The following is a 19,747-nucleotide window of genomic DNA, read 5'->3' as shown; positions in this document are numbered from 1 at the left end:
AGTGTGCGCAAATCAGATTCAGAATAACTGAATTATTTGATACTGCGTACCTTGATGCATACTCATTGTTTACTAGATGATGAGTAATGCTACCGGCACTCGCAGTAGCCTCTGTTTAATCATTTATTTCCGCTAATTTTGATGTCAAAGTTGCTGGACATTTCACAACTTTATACAGATATACAGACGGTGAGTGGAAACCATTTGTGCTGAGAAATCACTTTATGGCGTAAAATAAACCAGTTAAATATAAAATTAAACTTTTTATTTAGTTTACTGAATCATCAGAGACAAGTAGTTTAGCGTCCAAGGAATGCGGGGAGTTTATCCCAAGATGGCTGTCCTGTAGGCAGCGTGATACGGGGCGACGTAGGCGGCAGAGTAGGGGGCGGCGTAGGCAACTGGAGCTGCGGCAGCGGTGTAGGCGACGGGGGCGGCGACTGCGTGGGCGGTGTAGGCGACTGGGGCGGCGGCCACGTAGCTGGCCAGCAGGCCGGGGGCCGGCTTGGGCCCGGGGGCGGCCAGGCAGGCGGCCACCACGGCCAGGACGACGATCACCTGCAAAGGGCAGCACGTTCAGTAAGCACTGACTACTTGACAAAGCCAACTGACCTACTCGATGTACAGAATCAGTTAGATATACTGCGGTACAGATTCCTAACAGAATAAATTTAAAACTTTAAACTTTTTGAAAGTACATTGTGATGCTCTTTACTCAATTGACAGACGTGTCCTTGTCATGTTCTAAATCTTTTCCTGTTGTCAGGCTTTGTCTAATAATCCTATGCCCAATGTCGAAGCGTAATACTGAGTCCCGTTAGTAGCTAAATATTGTATAGTATGAATCGTAAAAACTACAGTAGAGTGTGTGCTGTTTTGAAATTTCAAGCAAGGTTAAAGATGTGTCTCAGATCAGAGCTCGAACAAAAAACCTTGATTTCCTCGAACAATGTTCTTACCCACTGAGCTATCCATGTATGACTCGCAACACCCTCTGACAGCCTTGCTTCTGCCACTACCAGTCTCTCACTTATAAAGCTGCACGAACGTTCCCTTGCATATTAGCAGGATTAGAACACTTGTAAGAAAGGAAATGGCGGAGATATGGCTCAGCAACAGCCTAAGACAAAAATGGTTCAAATGGCTCTGGGCACTATTGGACGCAACATCTGAGGTCATCAGTCCCATGGAACTTAGAACTACTTAAACCTAACTAACCTAAGGACATCACACACGTCCATGCCCGAGGCAGGATTCGAACCTGCGACCGTAGCAGTCACGCGGTTCCGGACTGAAGTGCCTAGAACCGCACGGCCACCGCGGCCGGCAGCCTAAGACAAAGGCATGGGCAAACTTAGATGATACGTGAGCCTGATTCACGTACTTTAAGTTCGCGGGCTGCTTCGTCTCACGGCACGACAGCAACGCATAAAGTGAAAACTGTAGCGTCCTTGCTGTTAATGTTTACGAGGTACCGCGTCGATGTAAATGGTACCATATTTCCGACACACCATACGAAAAAATATGCCTAAAAACACAAGTTTATGCCATTCATTTTTTGTTCACCCACCTTCAGATGTATGTGTTTACTTACGTGTCGTTAACAATATATATTTGCTTACGATGTCTTACAGTTGTTGTTTACACGACACATAAATAAGTGTAAACATCTGAAGATGTGTTGTTAGGCACCTTGAAATACTGCCATCGAAAAATACGCCTACAAAATCAGCTGGTTACAGCTTAAACCAAGCGAGTGGTTGCAGCTCAATCTTTATAGATTACACTCAGTTTCAACAGTTGCACTGTCCGCAATGGACAATTGTCCGCAATGGACAATTATTTACTAATGTTATTAAGAGAAATCATAAAACAACAAAATACGGCGTTGAGGTATTCAGTTGCTGTAGAAAAACAATTAGGGTTAACTTTGCGAATTTCTCCCGCGAACTGGACCCGGCCCGTGATCTGCCGGTTGCCTATCCTTCGCGTAAAGGATTTTTTCCAGGTGTTCTGTCACAGCACTTCGTCACGACCTTCAATCAGTGTACGCTCTTCTACAGACCGTGGCATCTGCAATGCTGATCAAAATTAAATCACTGTGGTTACTGGTACTGCTGAGTATCATCGTGAGGTGAATTCCACAAACTATTATTTACAAATTTCGTGATAGAGTTTGCACATTTCACCGGTGAGCAGATCGACATGATTCCTCTAATTCACCGTCTGATATTAAGATTGTAGTAAAGATATGGTGCAGTATAGACAGATTTGAAAATTAAGCCGGACGGAGTGGCCGAGCGGTTTTAGGCGCTACAGTCTGGAACTGTGCGACCGCTACGGTCACAGGTTCGAATCCTGCCTCGGGCATTGATGTGTGTGATGTCCTTAGGTTAGTTAGGTTTAAGTAGTTCTAAGCTCTAGGGGACTGATGACCTCAGAAGTTAAGTCCCATAGTGCTCAGAGCCATTTGAGCCATTTTTTTGAAAATTAATGTCGTACAGTGAACTGCAATATTGTTATGATGAGAGTTGCTAGGCAACACAATTTCGTAAAATTGTGTAAAGTTTCTAAAATTGTGATACCTGCCAGGAGGTCGAACGAGAAGTACCTGATGCTTTATACACTGAAGTGTAACAACATTAAATTCACAACAAGAAACCATCGTAGCATTAAACGAGCTGGTCCTACACTAGACGTATTAATCTGTGAACAATAATGACACACTGCTAAGAGCTAAGTAGTCTTCAAAGAACTGTGAGGCTTTCCCAATATTATGAGAATGTTTATACGACATACACGTATGTCTACAAGTGGTTATGCCTATAATACAATATGTGAATGTTTTTATCATCGGGATTTAGACGCGGCACACCGTCTTATGGTGTGTTCTGAAGGTTTCCCTGCTACCACTACAACTTTACTGCTTCCCCAATTATTTTCACGAATGGCTCGTGGGCACAGTGATTGTCCGTAACCTTCCACATTAGTTCCTACTTCCTGTAAATCCACATTACAGATCTGTGTTTAATTATTCGACGTGCATTATCTACATCAGTATCCCGCAGCCTACCAGACAGTGTGTGGCGTCGGGTACTTCTTTGCCACTAACTCACCATCTTCCTTCCCTGCTCCATTCGCGAATGGACTGTCTACTAAGATACATATCAAATTATCTTTCCTTGCTTACTGCGTAAAACAGGTTTCTCGTTGCTTAACGACCACACTGTTAGAACACCTCTTAGTAATACTCAAAAATGCTAACCATTAGCCGGCCGTGGTGGTCTAGCGGTTCTAGGCGCTCAGTCCGGAACCGCGCGACTGCGACGGTCGCAGGTTCGAATCCTTCCTGGGGCATGGATGTTTGTGATGTCCTCAGGTTTAAGTAGTTCTAAGTTCTAGGGGACTGATGACCACAGGTGTTAAGTCCCATAGTATTCAGAGCCATTTGAACCATTTTTTTGCTAACCATTGAGCAACGTAACGTGTAAGATCGCACTTGCCAACCCCACTCACCTGCTTGTACATGTTGCTAGCTTGACGGCTACTGGTAACCTGTGACTGTGCCTGGCTGTATGTCCTTTATATACTATGCGCATTGCCGTGGCACGTGTTCAAGTCACGTCCACTGCGGTGGGACAGTAGCGCCAAGTCGATTGCTGTGGGTCGAGGCCGGGAGGAGAGTTGCCAATAGTGGAATAGGCAATACCTGATGCAAATTGTTGAGGACTTCCAGTGCTGTTGCTTCGCTGGACACGGATTAGCTGCCAGCGTGCCTAAATCATTCTGAAGTCGTCCTACTGAAACGTCTGGAACAACTGTAACGTCCACAGGGAATTTAAACACAAACTTGTGTCACTCATTCTCTTCGAATATGAATCTGCGGTGTAATTTTCATAATTTTTAATAGAAGTGTACTGACATCCTCGTCCACGAAGTGTCATGCATATTATAGGTATGTCTACAGTCTCGGTTAGATGCCTTAGTTGTCGTCTATCAAAAATAGGATTCCGGAGTGTACCATTGCATTTAGAAAGACACATTATACTTTTTCCCATCGAGTTACACTTCATTTACTTTGCCTGTTATTGTCCAATTTCTTTATCTTACTTTTCCATTGCCCTTTTTCTAATGTACTGAGTTTTGTTTCACGTACTCAGATTTGCTGGAATTCCTTCGTTTCGTAAGACTTCCGATAATACTACATTTTGAGTACTTCGCATAACTAGAAGTTCATGTCACTAACGGTATAGTTCAGGCAGAATTTTTTAACCTAATTTTTTATTGCATTGAAATGTTCCTTAGAGTCAACAAGATTTCTTTTCCTAACATGATTCGTTTTTGGTAAACAATCTTAAAGTACGTTCTTGTTTCGCCAGTACTTGTCAGTTGCTTATTATTCGAAGTGAAACGTGAGTCCCTGAATAAAAAAAACGTATTTATACTGACAGAAAACGTTCTAAATGTAATTCCAATAGTTTGCTTCGATTAATACATTTCTCAAGTTGCCGTGAGCTTTAACACAAGAAGGCAATTACATTATACGTTTCTATAACTTCTGAGTTGACGTTTTTTCTACTGTAGTAAGTACGATTCATGAGATATATTTTACGTAATTTCTATTTTGGGTGCATGATTTTATAACGGCTTTTTTTGGAAAAAGTGTCTTTTATTTTTAAAGGGCACCATTTTGTCAGATATCTCTAAGTACTCAGTCAGACAATACCATCAGTTTCTTTACAGATTTTCTAAATTCCGCTCTGTGCGGTTCACACTCCCACCAACCGTTTTCGCACTCAGCAAATTACTTTCTGCGATGTCCAGTAGTGTCCTCTTGGTGAAATGTTTTTATATTAAAAAATACAAAACAATCTTAAGGGTTTACAGTAAATGTCTTAAGTCAGTTTTCTTATTTGTTGGTTATTTTATTGAAAAATAATGAATATCGGTTCCAAAAACGGACGGCACCCTTGTGCATCCATTAATGTATATTCCTTTTGTGTCAGCAGTTATCTATTCCACGAGTCATTGCACAAATTTCATCTTACAGCTATTTTGCAGGTAAAATTCAAGTCGTATCTTACAGGTCACTGTACCTACAGCCAATGCCCACAGCACAACTTCATAGCTTAATTCATTTTATAACCTGCATACCAAAAATACTTTGCTTCCCCCTTCCTATCTCAGCAACGTCATTTTGTCTGTCGAAAACACATCAGCAAAGCGATTTCCTTACCCTACATTAACAGATTTTAAATATAACTGTATGGGACTTAGGGTGAAAAGAATCAGTGAACGCAGCATGTAACTTCATGAGATGCATGACAATCAGTGAATTACATTTCACCAATATGAGAAGTTCAGCAGCGGATTACCAGTTCGGTTGAATAATGGTGTGACTTCGAATTGACAATGGCTTTGTCGAAGAAATTACTTTGATCTTGATCGGGATTCATTTGGAAAATTCACTCTAAAACCAAGCCAAGACGGTCAGAGGGCGATTACAGAATATGTTTCTTTAAAAAAAGAACTATGAAGTCTGAACCACAACACAACAGCACTACGACAAAATGTGTATCATTTGTGAAATAGGAAGGAAGGTGTATAAACGCTGAAATAAATTTTAGCGCAACAAAGTATACGTTTTATCAGACGAAGACCTGCATTTTGCTATATTCAGTATTATACATAATCAGTTAAGGATTAATATTGGAAATATATTTACTTCACACTTGCGACTGTCTGCAGCAGTGTAATCGTCACAAATATGTACCCTTCAATGATCAATATGAGTAATTAATTTACCACGAAAGGTAATTATGCCAGAAAGGCGTGTGTTATAAGGGAAGTATGTTTTTACGTCTGACTCTAGAAATGCAAGGCTCCCACTATTAAACAAATCTGAAGGAAGCAAATAAAATTTGATTATATTCCATTACTATTGTTGTACTATGGATATGTCACATTTATAAATTGCTTACTCTATCAATTTCCCTCAGTTGCTCTCCCAAATCCTATGCCCTCTCTGACAGAGTTGCAACGTCTGCCACCTCAAAGTTCTCCTTTCTTCTCACAGTGTAGAAATATCTTCTTGCTCAAAGTACAGATTCCGTATCGACGGGGAGAGGTTAGAATCCTGCCCCAATCATTTCGCAACTACTGCATCCCTTACATTCCTTACATTTGTATACTTACAGTATGGTTCCTGTGCAAGTTACGAATAATCTTTCCCTACTTGTATTTCATCCTTGCACCATTCAGAATTTCAGAGAGTAAAGTCCAGTAATATTGTCCAAAGCTTTCTCTAAATCTGTAAATTCTATTAACGTAGGTTTACTTGTCTTTGACCAAACATATCTCCGTAACCCAAAATGAATTTCACCGTGGTTACTTGCTTCAAGTTTTACCATTCTTCAGTAAATGTTTCGATTCTGTATTCTGCAGTCATTGATGGTTCGGTAGTGTTCACATCTATACAGCACCGGCCTGTTTTGGAAATGAAGTTATTACGTTATTCTTGATGTCTCAGAATACTTCACGGACTCACACCTTGCATACCAGGTGTAATAGTTGTGCCATGGCTTTTTCCACGGCTTACTGTCCCGAAGATCTCAATAAATTTGAGGGAATGTTGATTATTCCAGTTATTTTTAAGTCATCTGTCTTTTGAACAGTTTGTCGTGGCTGACACGACTTGCTGTCTCGTGCTATCTTCCTCATCAATCAGTACCACTTGGCCCCCTATGTTCACAGTTATTTGTTGGATGCATTGCATCAGTCTGTCTTCCGATAAAATATTACCTACAACAGCTACCTCTAGTAACATGGAAGTTACTCCCTGATAATTTAAAACCCATTGTCTACCACTGTCCCTTCTTCTTGTCAGTGTTTTCCACATTTCTTTTTTTCTCGCCGATCTGAGGAGAAACTTCTCGTTCCATATTATCAGTCCATGCAGATTTCAATATCCTTCAGTGGCACCGCATTTCATTTCAAACGATTCGATTCAACGCTGTTCCGATATTCTTACATCCATCAATCAGTACCACACATTACTGTGCTCCAAACGTACATTCTCTAACTCTTCTTCAAAGTATGGCCGCAGTTTGATGCTGGTATACTTTTATTGGCCAAAATGCCTTTTTATCTACACTAGTCGGCTACTTACGGGCTTCTCGTGTCGACCAACTTGAGTTAGTTTGCTTCCAAGGCAGCAAAATAACTTCACTTTGTTTACATGGTGGTCCGCAATTTTCATGATAAGTTTATTGATAATCTCATTTATGCTATTTCTAAACAACTAGCCATTAAAATTGCTACACCTAGAAGAATTGCAGATGATAAACGGGTATTCATGGTACAAATCTATTATACTAGAACTGACATGTAAATGCATTTCCACGCTATTTGGGTGAATGGATCTTGAAAAATCAGTACCCAGAACAACCACCTCTGGCCGTAATAACGGTCTTGATACGCCTAGGCATTGAGTCAAACAGAGCTTGGATGGCGTTTGCAGGTATAGCTGCCCATGCAGTTTCAACACGATACCACAGTTCATCAAGAGTAGTCACTGGCGTATTGTGACGAGGCAATTGCTCGGCCACCATTGACTAGACGATTTCAATTGGTGAGGGATCTGGAGAATATGCTGGTCAGCGCAGCAGTCGAGCATTTTCCGTATCCAGAAAGGCCCGTACAGGATCTGCAACATGCGGTCGTGCATTATCTTGCTGACATGTAGCGTTTCGCAGGGATCGAATGAGGGATACAGCCACGGGTCGTAACACTTCTGAAATGTAACGTCCACTGTTCAAAGTGCCGTCATTGCGAACAAAAGGTGACCGAGACGTGTAACCAATGGCACCCCATACCATCACGCCGGGTGATACGCCAGTGTAGCAATGACGAATACACGCTTCCAATGTGCGTTCACCGCGGTGTCGCCAAACACGAATGCGACCATCATCGTGCTGTAAACACAACCTGGATTCATCCGAAAAAATGACGTTCTGCCATTCGTGCACCCAGGTTCGTCTATCGGTGATGCAGTGTCAAGGGTAACCACAGCCATGGCCTCCGAGCTGATAGTCCATGCTGCTGCAAACGTCGTCGAACTGTTCGTGCAGATTGTATTGTCTTGCAAACGTCCCCACCTCTTGACTCAGGGATCGAGACCTGGCTGCACGTTCCGTTACAGCTATGCGGATAAGGTGCCTGTTATCTCGACTGCTAGTGATACGAGGCCGTTGGGATGCAGCATGGCGTTCCGTATTACCCTCTTGAACCCACAGATTCCAAATTCTGTTAGCTGTCATTGGATGTCGACCAACGCGAGCAGCAATGTCACGATACGATAGACCGCAATCGCGATAGGCTACAATCCGACATTTATCAAAGTCGGGAACGTGATGGTACGCATTACTCCTACTTACACGAGGCATCACAACAACGTTTCACCAGGCAACGTCGGTCAACTGCTGTTTGTGTGTGAGAAATCGGTTGGAAACTTTCCTCATGTTAGCACGTTGTAGGTGTCGCCACCGGCGCCATCCTTGTGTGAATGCTCTGAAAATCTAATCATTTGCATATCACAGCATCCTCTTCCTGTCGGTTAAATTTCGCGTCAGTAGCACGTCATCTTCGTGGTGTAGCAATTTTAATGGTCAGTAGTGTACATTTTACTCTCGAACCAAATGCTATATTCGTAACCCCGAACTTTTTCTTTACATTCACTTAGGGTAGAGAAGTCATTCACGAATCTTGTCGTTGATATCCTTTCATGCCGATTTTCAGTATTACTCGTGAAACATTCTTTTGTTTCAATCATTCAATCTGTAGGGTCAAGAGTAGTGGCGAAAGACTTCATTCCTGTTTTGCACCCTTTTTAATCCGAGCACTTGGTTCTTCGTCTTTCACTCTTAAGGCTCCCTATTAATCTTCTCTACATACTGTATGTACCCTGTCTTTCCCTCTCGCTTATTCCAATGTTTCTTAAAATTTCTATCAACTTCCACCTTTTTACATTGTCAACTTCTTTTTCCCAGTCGACAAATACTATGAATGTATGTTGATGTTCCTTAAGTATTTAAGGATTGTAGTGGTGATGGCAAAACGTTGGTTTCGGAGTATTGGGAGAGTTTTGGGGAAGTTTGTATCATCTGTAGGGGAGATCGCATATGAAACACTAGTGCAGCCCATTGTTGAGTACTGCTCCAGCGTTTGGGTCTCCCAAAAGGTCGGATTAAAGGTGGACATCGAAGTAAATCTGAGGTGGGCTGCTAGATTTGCTACCGGTAGGTTCGATCGGCACGAAGGTGTTGTGAAGACGCTTCGGGGACTTAAATGGGAATCCCTACAGAGAGGGCGAAGTTCCTTTCGAGGACTGAAGAACTATCCAACTATTGCCAAGATGCGTATCGGGTAAGGACTACGTAAAGAATATATGAAAAATTTAGGTTCGTAGGAGATATACAGATAGTCATCTTCCCCTGCTCTATTTGTGAGTGGAAAAGGAGGAAAAATTATTACTAGCAGTACAAACATACCGATAAGTCGCTGTAAGTTCAGAGTGCTGTCGTGTCTACCGCTCCCGTCAGTGGATTTTGGTGAGGAAAAAGTGTGCAGATTATATCAGCAGTGTTGACCATATATCAATGCATTTGACCTGTCTTGAGATTAAACGCTAATAGATTTGTAAGACAACAATGGAGACGGTCTTAACTGTATTTGACGAGAATATATAACTTTATTTAGGGCAAACTTTCGTCACCTTGGTTAATGGAGAATCTCTGTTCCTCGAATTAATATTACGAAGCAGCCAAAATCCTATTGAAACGACTCTCGTAGTGGCTTATACCGACTAGTGCTTATAAAATATGTCACTACCATTTACATAAAACGTCAAAAAAAAAACACCTACCACTGTCGTTTTGATGTTGTTTTATTATATTACAGTTTCGGTGACTCAGTACGCTATCTTCAGGGCTTACATGATGCTGAGGGTGTGATCAATAATCATATACACGATCCCATCAGTGACCAACATCCATGACCTACCTTCCGCAGAGTAATGTAAAAGCGATGTTGTGTCTGCAGTCATCAACAATCAAATACCAACTTTTACATAAAAAATTAGGCTGCTACATTACTCCATGGCTAACAATACCGATGTTTGACTAGAGGTGTCAATCGTCATGTCACAAGGTCCTGTTCTCGAAAATCAGAAGGCGTCACTACTTATACCCGCTGTTCTGTGAGTAGAAGCTACTATTTTCTATGGCACTACTCTGAAAAGAACGTAGGTGGCTCAATAATGTTAATTTATGCATATTCCCGCAAGTCTTATCCAAGTCTAAGAAGAGAGCTTTGAAATTACAAACAAGCTACGCACGATTTTTCATCTTCCTCTGCCTCAGCTAAAAGCATGGACCTTTTTTCGCAGGGAAAGGGTGCCCCCCCCCCCCCCCTCCCAAGGAAACTGCATCGTTATCTAAATATTCTGCGAAAATACTACTGCGTCAAAGTTCAGGAGACTTCCAGATCTCCAGCGTCCTCGTTATAGTATGCTCCCTTTCCAGCTTGATGTTTCGTTTAGTCGGCCATATCGACTTTCATTGCTTTTGTGCGTAGTCACTCATCTGGAGTACGATTCGAGCTTACAACGGGTCATGAAATCGGTTACATGCAAAACAAGTACGAAGGGGTAACCAAAAAACAAACGTGCCGTCGGCGGAGCTTGTGTAGTAAACATTTCTGCCGCTAGGCGCATACAGCACAACTCAGTTCAGTGCCGCCTGTGTTTTCGACCTGGATTGTTCCGTTCATCTACAGTTTGCAAGCACTGTTTTGTTCTTGTTTCGTTTATTATCGAGGCAAGTTTAAATGAACAACGTGCAGCTGTGAAATTCTGTTTTTTACTCCGTAAAACTCTTTAAACTAGCATCTGTTTCATATGCCGGTGTTGATTTTGGTATTATTGGTAATTTTATTTTATTATTTGTAGTGAATGAAGATGATGAAGCCGATTAGTGCGCTCTTTGAACAGCACTGGATTGCATCGAGACTTAATTTCGGAGCTACAACGTCTCCTACACAAAAGTAATGAATTGGTTTAAAAGTTTAAAAATCAATTTGAAAAAATAGTCGCACATAATTACAAAATAATAGTTCGTGCTGGTAAGGTAGAGATTACACATCGCAATGAGTGTTGGCTGCGCCGAGTGTTAATTAGTTAGCATTACAATTTTTACCAGCCACAACCACCCACCGCAACCAAAACACCATCCACAATGCAAGACTTAAGAATATCCCCTTGCACCTTCTCGAAAAAGAGATTTTCTACTGTTTTATCTGAGAAGAAACTGTAGTTTTTGTCAGAGTGTTCTACGGCCCCGATGAATTATTTTAAGTTTTCGAGATAATATTCACGAATATCCAGCATGCTAGAGTAGTTTGGGTCAGCAATTTCAGTTAATCATTAGAAAGAAAAACCTGTCCAAACTGCAAACTTTTACTTTTTATTCATTCGGTGGCTAGTTTTTAGACGAGACACATTTTCAAATACTTATAACAAAGCAGAAAATATCATTTCCGAAGATGTAAAAAATGTGAACATTTACAGTGCATCTTTAACTCTTCGTAGGTTTTAATATCTGTAACTGATTTATTAGTTTCTGGAAAAGGAATTTTTAGTGTTACCGAAGAAACGTTTACTTAATTTTAAAGTAGACTTGTGGCCTTTACACGTCATATGAAGAATGAAGAACCTCGATATGCCCTCCCCCATCAAAAGGCTATTTGACGCCGATGGAACCAATGTAGCGAGTGAAATGCCAGCTGTCAGGTGGCGGAATTGAGAGAAAAAACGTGTTTGCAGTTGGCGTCTTTGACTACAAATCTAGTGTATTTTTCTTCTTCTTTCTCCCCTTCATCAGTCTTCTCACTGGCTACGTGCGGCCCGCCACGAATTCCTCTCCTGAGCCAAACTCTTATTGTCGGAGTGGCTGTTGCAGTACATGCTCAATTATGTGTTGGATTTATTGCAAGCTCTGTCGTCCCCTGTACTTTTTACCCTCCACAGCTTCCTCTAGTACCACGGAAGTTATTCCGCCATGTCTTAACATATGTCCTACCATCCTGTCCATAATTATTGTCACTGCTTGCAAGCTGTTACATTCTTCCGTGTTTCTGCCGTGAGTTTCCTCATTCCTAAACTTATCAGTCTACCAAATTTTTTTCACTTTTCTGTAGCACAACTTCAAAACGCTTATATTTATCTTCTGTAGCGATTCTACCACTGATATCTGTTTCCCTGTACTAGTCTCCTTTTTATGTGCCGCCAGCTTGCCCTTCATTGGGTAGTTTCCTACGAGGTTAGAAGAATTCCTTACCTTCCTGTACTTCATGATCGCCTATTTCGATGTTGAGTCTCTCGATACTCTCATTTCTTTTAATTTGTTCTATTTTCGAATTTCCTTCGTTTATTCTCAATCCACTCCTTATTTTTTCGATAGTAATTAACCTTTATTGCTGCCGAAGAATGACACCTTGAAGAGACACTTTATCCCGGCTAAAGCCTTATTAAAAAAAGGTGGGGTAATTTCATTTTGCGTTAAGCGCTTCATCTTACCCTTTTGGTGTGAAACTGCTTGAGATGACAGAACAATCTCTAATAATCAGCGGTTTGAGGATACAAAAGCAACCAGCCATGACAATACATATAATGTATATATAATACACTCAGTAATCATTTTATTCTTCTGAGGAATAAAAGTCAGTTAACACCAACCTGCCATACTTTTGTTTCATCTTGTCAGCGTGTTCCATAAACTTCTTTCCTCGCCGATTGTCTAGAGGAACTCCTCATTTCTTACCTTATCTGTCCACCTACTTTTCTAAATTATTCTGCAACACCACATCTCAAATGCTTCTATTTACATCTGTTTCGGTTTTCCCACAGTCAGTGTTTCACAACCATAAAAAGCTGTGCTCCAAACGTACATTCTCAGAAATATTTTAATCACACTAAAACCTATGTTTGATGCTAGTAGTCAACAATTAGTCATAAAAGACGTTTTTACCAGCACTAGCCTGCTTTTCCAGTCCTTTTTGTTCTTTGCGTCGTGATTTATTTTACTGCCTAGGTAGAATAATTCCTTAGCTTAATTAGCCTTGTGATAACAAATCCTGATGTTTCCTCGCTGTTCTCATTTCTGCTACTTCTCACTATTTTCGTCTTTCTTCGATTTACTCCCACTCTCTATTCTGTGCTCATTAGACTGTTCATACCATTCAGCAGACCATGTAGATCATCACTTTTACTGATGATACCAATGTCATTAGCGATATCTTTCCACACTGAATTTTAGTTTCATTCCTGAACCTTTCGTTTGTTTCCCTCATTGCTTCTTTGATAAGTATATTGAACAGCAGGGGCAAAAGACTACATCCCTGTCTTATACCCGTTTTCATCCGAGCATTTCGTTCTTTGTCTTCCACTCTTATTATTCCCTCTTGGCAATTGTACATGGTGTATATTGCCCATTTCTCCCAATAGTTTATCACCATTTTCCTCATAATTTCGAACACCTTGCACCATTTGACATTGTCGAATGCTTTTTGTAGGTCGACAAATTCCATGAAGGTGTCTCAATATTTCTTTAGTCTTGCATTCATTATCAACTGTAGCATCAGAAATGCCTCAATGTTGACTTTACCTTACCTAAAGCCGAACTGATCTTTATGTGCTACATGTTCAATCTTCTTTTCCTACCTTTTGTATATTATACTTGTCAGAAACTTGGATGGATGAGTTGTTAAGCTGATTGTGCAATGATTCTCCCACTTTCCAGCTCTTGTAAGCTTTGGAACTGTGTGGATGAGGCTTTTCCGGAGGTCAGATGGTATATCGCTAGACTCATACCTTCTACACACCAAAGTGAATAGTTATTTTGTGGCCGCTTACTCGAACGATTTTAGAAATTCTGATTGAATGCTTGCTTTACTCCAGTTTAAGTCTTCCAAAGCTCTTTCAAATTCTTATACAGCATCCTAACGAATCATTTTGTTGCAGCTTCCTCCAATGATTTTAGAAATTCTGATTGAATTTTATCAATCCCTTCTGCTTTATTCGATTTTAAGTCTTCCAAAGCTCTTTTAAATTCCTGTGGTACATCCCATATCTCTTCTACAACGACTCTTGTTTCTTCTTGTATCACGTCATCAAACAAGTATTCCCCCTCACAGAAGCCTTCAGTGAACTCTTTTCCCCTATCCGCTCTCTCTTCCCTGGATTTAACATTGGAATTCCCTTTGCACTCTTAATGTTACCACCCTTGCTTTTAATTTTTATATGCTGAGTCGTACATGTACAGGAAAACAGATGATTACAATCTCAAATAAACTGCATGATCTATTCCAGAGGAAGAGCTTCACAAATAGAACAAGTCACCTTTGGCCCCTATACAAGAAAATACTCGGCTTGCACTTGATTGGAAGAGTTGTTGGACGTCCTCCTGAGGAATATCATGCCAAATTCAGTCCAACCATCAAAATCCCGAGCTTTTTCACTGACCCTGCTCATAATGGTCCGAACACTCTCAACACTGGAGAAATCCGGAAACCTCGCTAGGCATGGTACGGGTTCGCAAGGACGAAGAGAAGCAGCTGATATCCTTGCCATTACCTTGCTGAAATTTAAGCCCAGGAACGCTTGACATGAATTGCAAAAAAAACGCGGCGTAGAATATCGTCAACGTACCACTGTACTGTAAGGGTGGCCCGTATGATAACCAAAGGAGGAGGTAACAGAAGGAGATTAGTGTTTAAAGTCAGACCAACCAAAGGAATCCTATTATGAACTGAAATGGCCCACCAGACCATTATTCCTGGTTGTCGTACCGTATGGCTGGTGACCAACTGGTAGCTCACTGCTGCCTAGGGGCTGGAAATAGAATGGTCTTTAGGGCCCGAGCTCCGATGGCCAGCGAAGACGTGTCTGGAGACGCCCTGGACACCGGTAGGACATTAACCTGTCACCGACCATACGGCCTGACAACCAGGAGTGATGGCCTGGGGTGGCATTTCATTTCACAATGGGATCTCTTTGTTTGTTATAAGCGGCACCTCTACACATGATATTCTACCCTTTTTGTTGGCCTCTGTGGCAAACCATCTGAGACTTACATTTCAGCAAGATAATGCGCAGCTGCATACGGCGAGAGATTCTACTGCTTATGTTCGTGCTTGCCAAATCCTACCTTGACCAGCAAGGCTGCCCAATCTCTCCATAGTTGAGAACACTTGGAGCGCGGTGGGCAGAAGCCCTCTGACCAGCTCTGGATCTGCAGATTTTCGTCCCGTTTGCGTAATCCTTCGTCGTACGTCGACTTTTCTTAGGTTAGTGTGTATTTGGAAAGCATTAACAGATGTTGGGCTGTATCAGTATGTCTAGCAATTAAAGATTTAGAAATTAAATGATAAGTAAAAACATTCAGAGTAGTTCAGTAAAAGAGAGTTGGGCTGTAATAGAGAAAGAAGTCATTGGATCAGAACTGGTCTGCCCAGGCATAGCGTGCTTCAGTAAGTGGTAAAGAGGCGACGTTTATACACATTGATGGAAATCGGTTAGTCTCTACTCATGTTGTTGATAACAACTATTGACTCCATTACCATCAAAAGTGACACAGCCATACAACAACTTTGTTAATTTTATCCTATTTTATGCTATAATATGGCACCAAATCTTAAACTAGATAATGGCAAATAATCCGAAACTGCAATAGCGCAGAAAATAGTTCCTAGATAAAAAGCAAATATGTTATTTAACGATTGTAGTGAGTATATGCGGTTAATCCATTCATAGCGAATAGTTTATTTCACTCAGAAATCATAGCTCTTTATGTATTAAGTTTGAGAGGTCTAGCTACTTCCTCTTCTTCTTCTTCTTCTTAACTAATAATAGAAGTACTTTGAAAATTGTGTCATTATTTTACTAATATAGTGATCAGACAGAATCGTCTATTGTCGCAGACATCTGGGGATAAAAACATTTAAAATTGCACTAACGAAAGAGGTGTAAATGTTCGTGACAGTATTTGTATAAAAGTAAGAAACAAAGCAGTTTGTAGAAACATTCCATGCATCTTTGCATGATGCACGAAATTATGAACAGCACAAGAGAAGCTGGTTGGGAATTTAAAATTCAGTCTTCACCTTAGTGTCTTAGATTTTCAAGGAATACTAGCGGATATTCCCCATTCTAATTTCAAGGAGCATACAAGTATGTGTCAAATGTTTTTGTAATTTGTTTTCTTTCTTACTTTTAGACATATCATTCCCCAAAAAGTTTAACAGTTTCGTTATTTTAGTTTTAAATTTCAAGTTTTTTTTTCAGAAAGCATGAAGCATCTTACAGTTCAACATCGTTCGGTATTCTGTTGCTTTCATCTTTGCGCTGATTACTTTGAGACTTTTTTTCCGTCTCATGTTGGTCAGTTTGATTCAAACATTTGTCCATTTCTAACCCTTTGTTTGGCTATGAAAATTCTGCTTGGAATTCATTGGTAAATCTTTAGGAGTCCTGTTTTGGCTCTACTCTTGTATGTGGCCAATAACAAATTTTATGTGAGTTCTGTAACCTGGTTCTAATTTTAATGGAGTAAAGACTATGATTAAAACTCGTGGCAAGCTATAACTATTTAAGCTATTAAGTTTATCACAAATTTCATGACAGTGTAGTCTCTACGATGAAGCTATATATTCTTCATAGTGGGGCCACAACGATAAATTTATCAAAGGAATCGGGTATTTTTCCACTAGCCTTCTTTTTTATTGCCCCACAGCTGTCCGAACCGTTAACAATAACAAAGATTATTCCATTCCATTGTGGCAGGGTGCTAAAGCAACCAGTTTTGAAATATTTCAGAATGAAGATAGATAGATTTTTGAAGCAAAAAGAACGGAAGCTCATACTATGAACACGTTGCCATTTATGTAAGTATGACGCTTTTCTATGTTCACGCTAGATAATTGCCAGAAATCTAAAACAATTGGAAGAACAAAGAAATACATCTCAAGTGGCAAAATGGCGCATTGCTTTAATTACTTAGTAAAACTATGAGCTGTGTTCAGTTAACCAATGTCTGGCGCAATGGCAGCAAAAGACAGAGAACAGTTTAAAGTCCCGGTCAGGCAGATAATAGCGATTAAGTATGTAGGCTAACCCCAGCATTACATCTTTGTGGTCATCTAAAATTTTTCCAAATCAAGATTTCGTATGCTTTGTGTTTCGCAGTTTGTAAGTATTTAAACTGTCATGTACACAAAATGTTATGTTACGAGCATCGATATATGCAATTTTCTTTGTTTTTACAATGTTTCAGACGCCACTGATGGTGGGTCTTATGCCGAAAAACTAGTTTGTCCATTAAATATTTTCACATGCAACTCAGATGAACAGCAAAACATCTTTTAAGAGATAATACCCAAGCTTTAAGGTACAAGTGTGATGGAAACCATAGAATAAAACCTCAAATATAACATCATAAGGGATTTATTTCATTGAGTATCGTAATATATGCCGTTAACGCTGCCGTCTTTGATAGGCCGCCAAGTTCATCCCAGGATGGCTGCGCTGTAAGCAGCATGATATGGAGCGACGTAAGCAGCAGAGTAGGGAGCGGCGTAAGCCACGGGAGCTGCGGCAGCGGTGTAGGCGACGGGGGCGGCGACGGCGGGGGCGGTGTAGGCGGCGGGGGCGGCGGCCACGTAGCTGGCCAGCAGGCCGGGGGCCGGCTTGGGTCCGGGGGCGGCCATGCAGGCGGCCACCACGGCCAGGACGACGATCACCTGCAGATCCAGTACAAGGACTAGCGTAACCTCTCTGCTCTTGTGAGCGTGAACTGATATTCACTCACGGAGAAACATAGTTATGTAAAACTTGCAATTAAAGGAAATCCAGTATTAAAACTATTAAGTTTCAGCCCTATAGAATGAGGTTTGTAAAATACGTGAAAAACTAAACCAAATTAAATGTCTCTCATCAAAAAGTGTTACTGTATACCTCTGCTAATATTTACCCTGTTACCACCAAAGGTCCACATAAAAAAATATTACAAAAGTCTATTCGTTATATTTGCTTCGTCGATGTGCTAGAGTTAACGGCTGTCAGTGTTAACACTATTTTAGCCACACGTGGCATCATCAAGATTTATGCGTGATGGATCTCGTATAGGTTTCCTCTTTGCTTATCTCCATGAAATGATTACCATATTTATATATTTCCAGCCAATACATCTACCACTGTCAACCTCGTGCAGAAGACACTGTTGAATAACTTCGAGGTTAGCTCTGCATATCGGGATACAGTCCGCCATCGAAAGGTATTTCTGTTATCACTCCCAGCCTCTGTATTTAAAAATAAGAAAATTCCACTTTCATGCAGTTTGTAGGAAATGCTACAAAGGAAGATAAAAGGGCCAATTATCTCCATAATTTATCATCTGGGGTTGAATAAGCTTTGCCGTTATTGTGCGTTAAAAGGCAAATCTCTCAAATACATCCAGAGTGTTTCACTAAGCGCGTGCGTATTTGGGGTGTTAAAGTTTTGCCGTACCCAACTCTTGTGTAGACTTTCCCAGCTGATAATAGGTGGACCAAGAATTTAACGTGGCCTCTAAAACGAGGTGGAAGTACTCGGTCTACTTGTTTACACATTACTACCTCAAATGACCGACAAAAGCAGAAGACCGGTTAGGGCATCGAACACCTAGTGCTTGGACCTGTAGTTTATTACTTACGTAGTCAAACACACAGTAAAAACCAGTAGGAGGATAAACAAACTTCTAATTCGTCCACCAATTACTGAAGTTTCCATTCAATGCCTGATATCATCACTCTCGCGCACATAGGTGATAATACCAGACGAATATTACCTCTGTTACATCTTACAATGATGATCGAAGTATTTAAAACTTTCTAGAAAAATCTGCCGAAGCTGACTATTTGGAAATAAAACCTAAGATTCAACATTTAGTACTTCAATATAACACTGATATTCTGAGAAGTCTCATGTATCTGAACTCCACAGAGAACTCTAAACTAGCAGTTTTTTGGAGAGCGAGCGCTACCTAACTCACCTGCTTGTACATGTTGCTTGCTTGGTGGTTACTGGTAACCCTGTGGCTGCCACACGCCGCCTCGCCTTTATATACAGAGCTTGTCGGCCCGGCGCTCGTCCAAGTCACGTTCTGCGACGTCGATTACGAAGCCGAGGCGACATGAGATTGCACCGTAAGAAACCAGGAGACGGGTTCCCTGTTAGATACAGTGAGACGTATGGTATATCTAGTTCAAATTAGAATATTCCCAAGCGATCAATATGGTATCTAGTAAATTTTGCTTACATCCATTAATTTTTTATTCCTACATTATATACGTGACATACAAACTGCACATCTAGAAAACGCCGCATCGTACGGAAAAAATTTTCCGGGTGAGAAGTTAGTATTAGTAAAAGGGACAACTCCCTTACAATTGGCCAAGACCTAACCACTCGTACTGTGTGGGCGGAGTCAAATTTAGTTTTTTCGAATGGAAACGCCCCACTCCATCGACTTTTATTGAATTTTCAGATTCAAGGCAAAAAATACGTACGGTTTACAAAAAAAAAAAAAAAAAAAAGATTCCCATTCGTGGTATATGTCACTGTATTCGACAAAGAACAATTGTGCCTGTTTCCGCAATT

At 40.8% G+C, this 19,747-nt stretch overlaps 2 protein-coding genes across 2 annotated transcripts; both read right to left on the bottom strand.

Annotated features, from left to right (window-relative positions):
- Window positions 1-248: 248 nt before the first annotated feature.
- LOC124805369 (cuticle protein 19.8-like) lies at window positions 249-3,545 on the bottom strand. The gene is made up of 2 exons (XM_047265923.1): window positions 3,517-3,545; window positions 249-558 (listed from the first exon to the last, which is right to left on the bottom strand). The coding sequence occupies exons 1-2, from the start codon at window positions 3,526-3,528 to the stop codon at window positions 325-327; spliced, it is 246 nt and encodes an 81-aa protein (XP_047121879.1). The 5' UTR covers window positions 3,529-3,545; the 3' UTR covers window positions 249-324.
- Window positions 3,546-17,538: 13,993 nt separating this feature from the next.
- Window positions 17,539-19,168, bottom strand: LOC124805319 (vitelline membrane protein Vm26Ab-like). Its single transcript, XM_047265840.1, has 2 exons — window positions 19,140-19,168; window positions 17,539-17,850 (listed from the first exon to the last, which is right to left on the bottom strand). Exons 1-2 carry the CDS (start codon window positions 19,149-19,151, stop codon window positions 17,617-17,619), a joined length of 246 nt encoding a protein of 81 aa, XP_047121796.1. The 5' UTR covers window positions 19,152-19,168; the 3' UTR covers window positions 17,539-17,616.
- Window positions 19,169-19,747: the final 579 nt, after the last annotated feature.

The sequence above is a fragment of the Schistocerca piceifrons genome, chromosome 7 (genome assembly GCF_021461385.2).
Source record: "Schistocerca piceifrons isolate TAMUIC-IGC-003096 chromosome 7, iqSchPice1.1, whole genome shotgun sequence".
NCBI classification, from domain to species: domain Eukaryota; kingdom Metazoa; phylum Arthropoda; class Insecta; order Orthoptera; family Acrididae; genus Schistocerca; species Schistocerca piceifrons.
The sequence above is the reverse complement of the archived record's forward strand: the minus strand, read 5'-3'. Positions and strand labels throughout refer to the sequence as shown.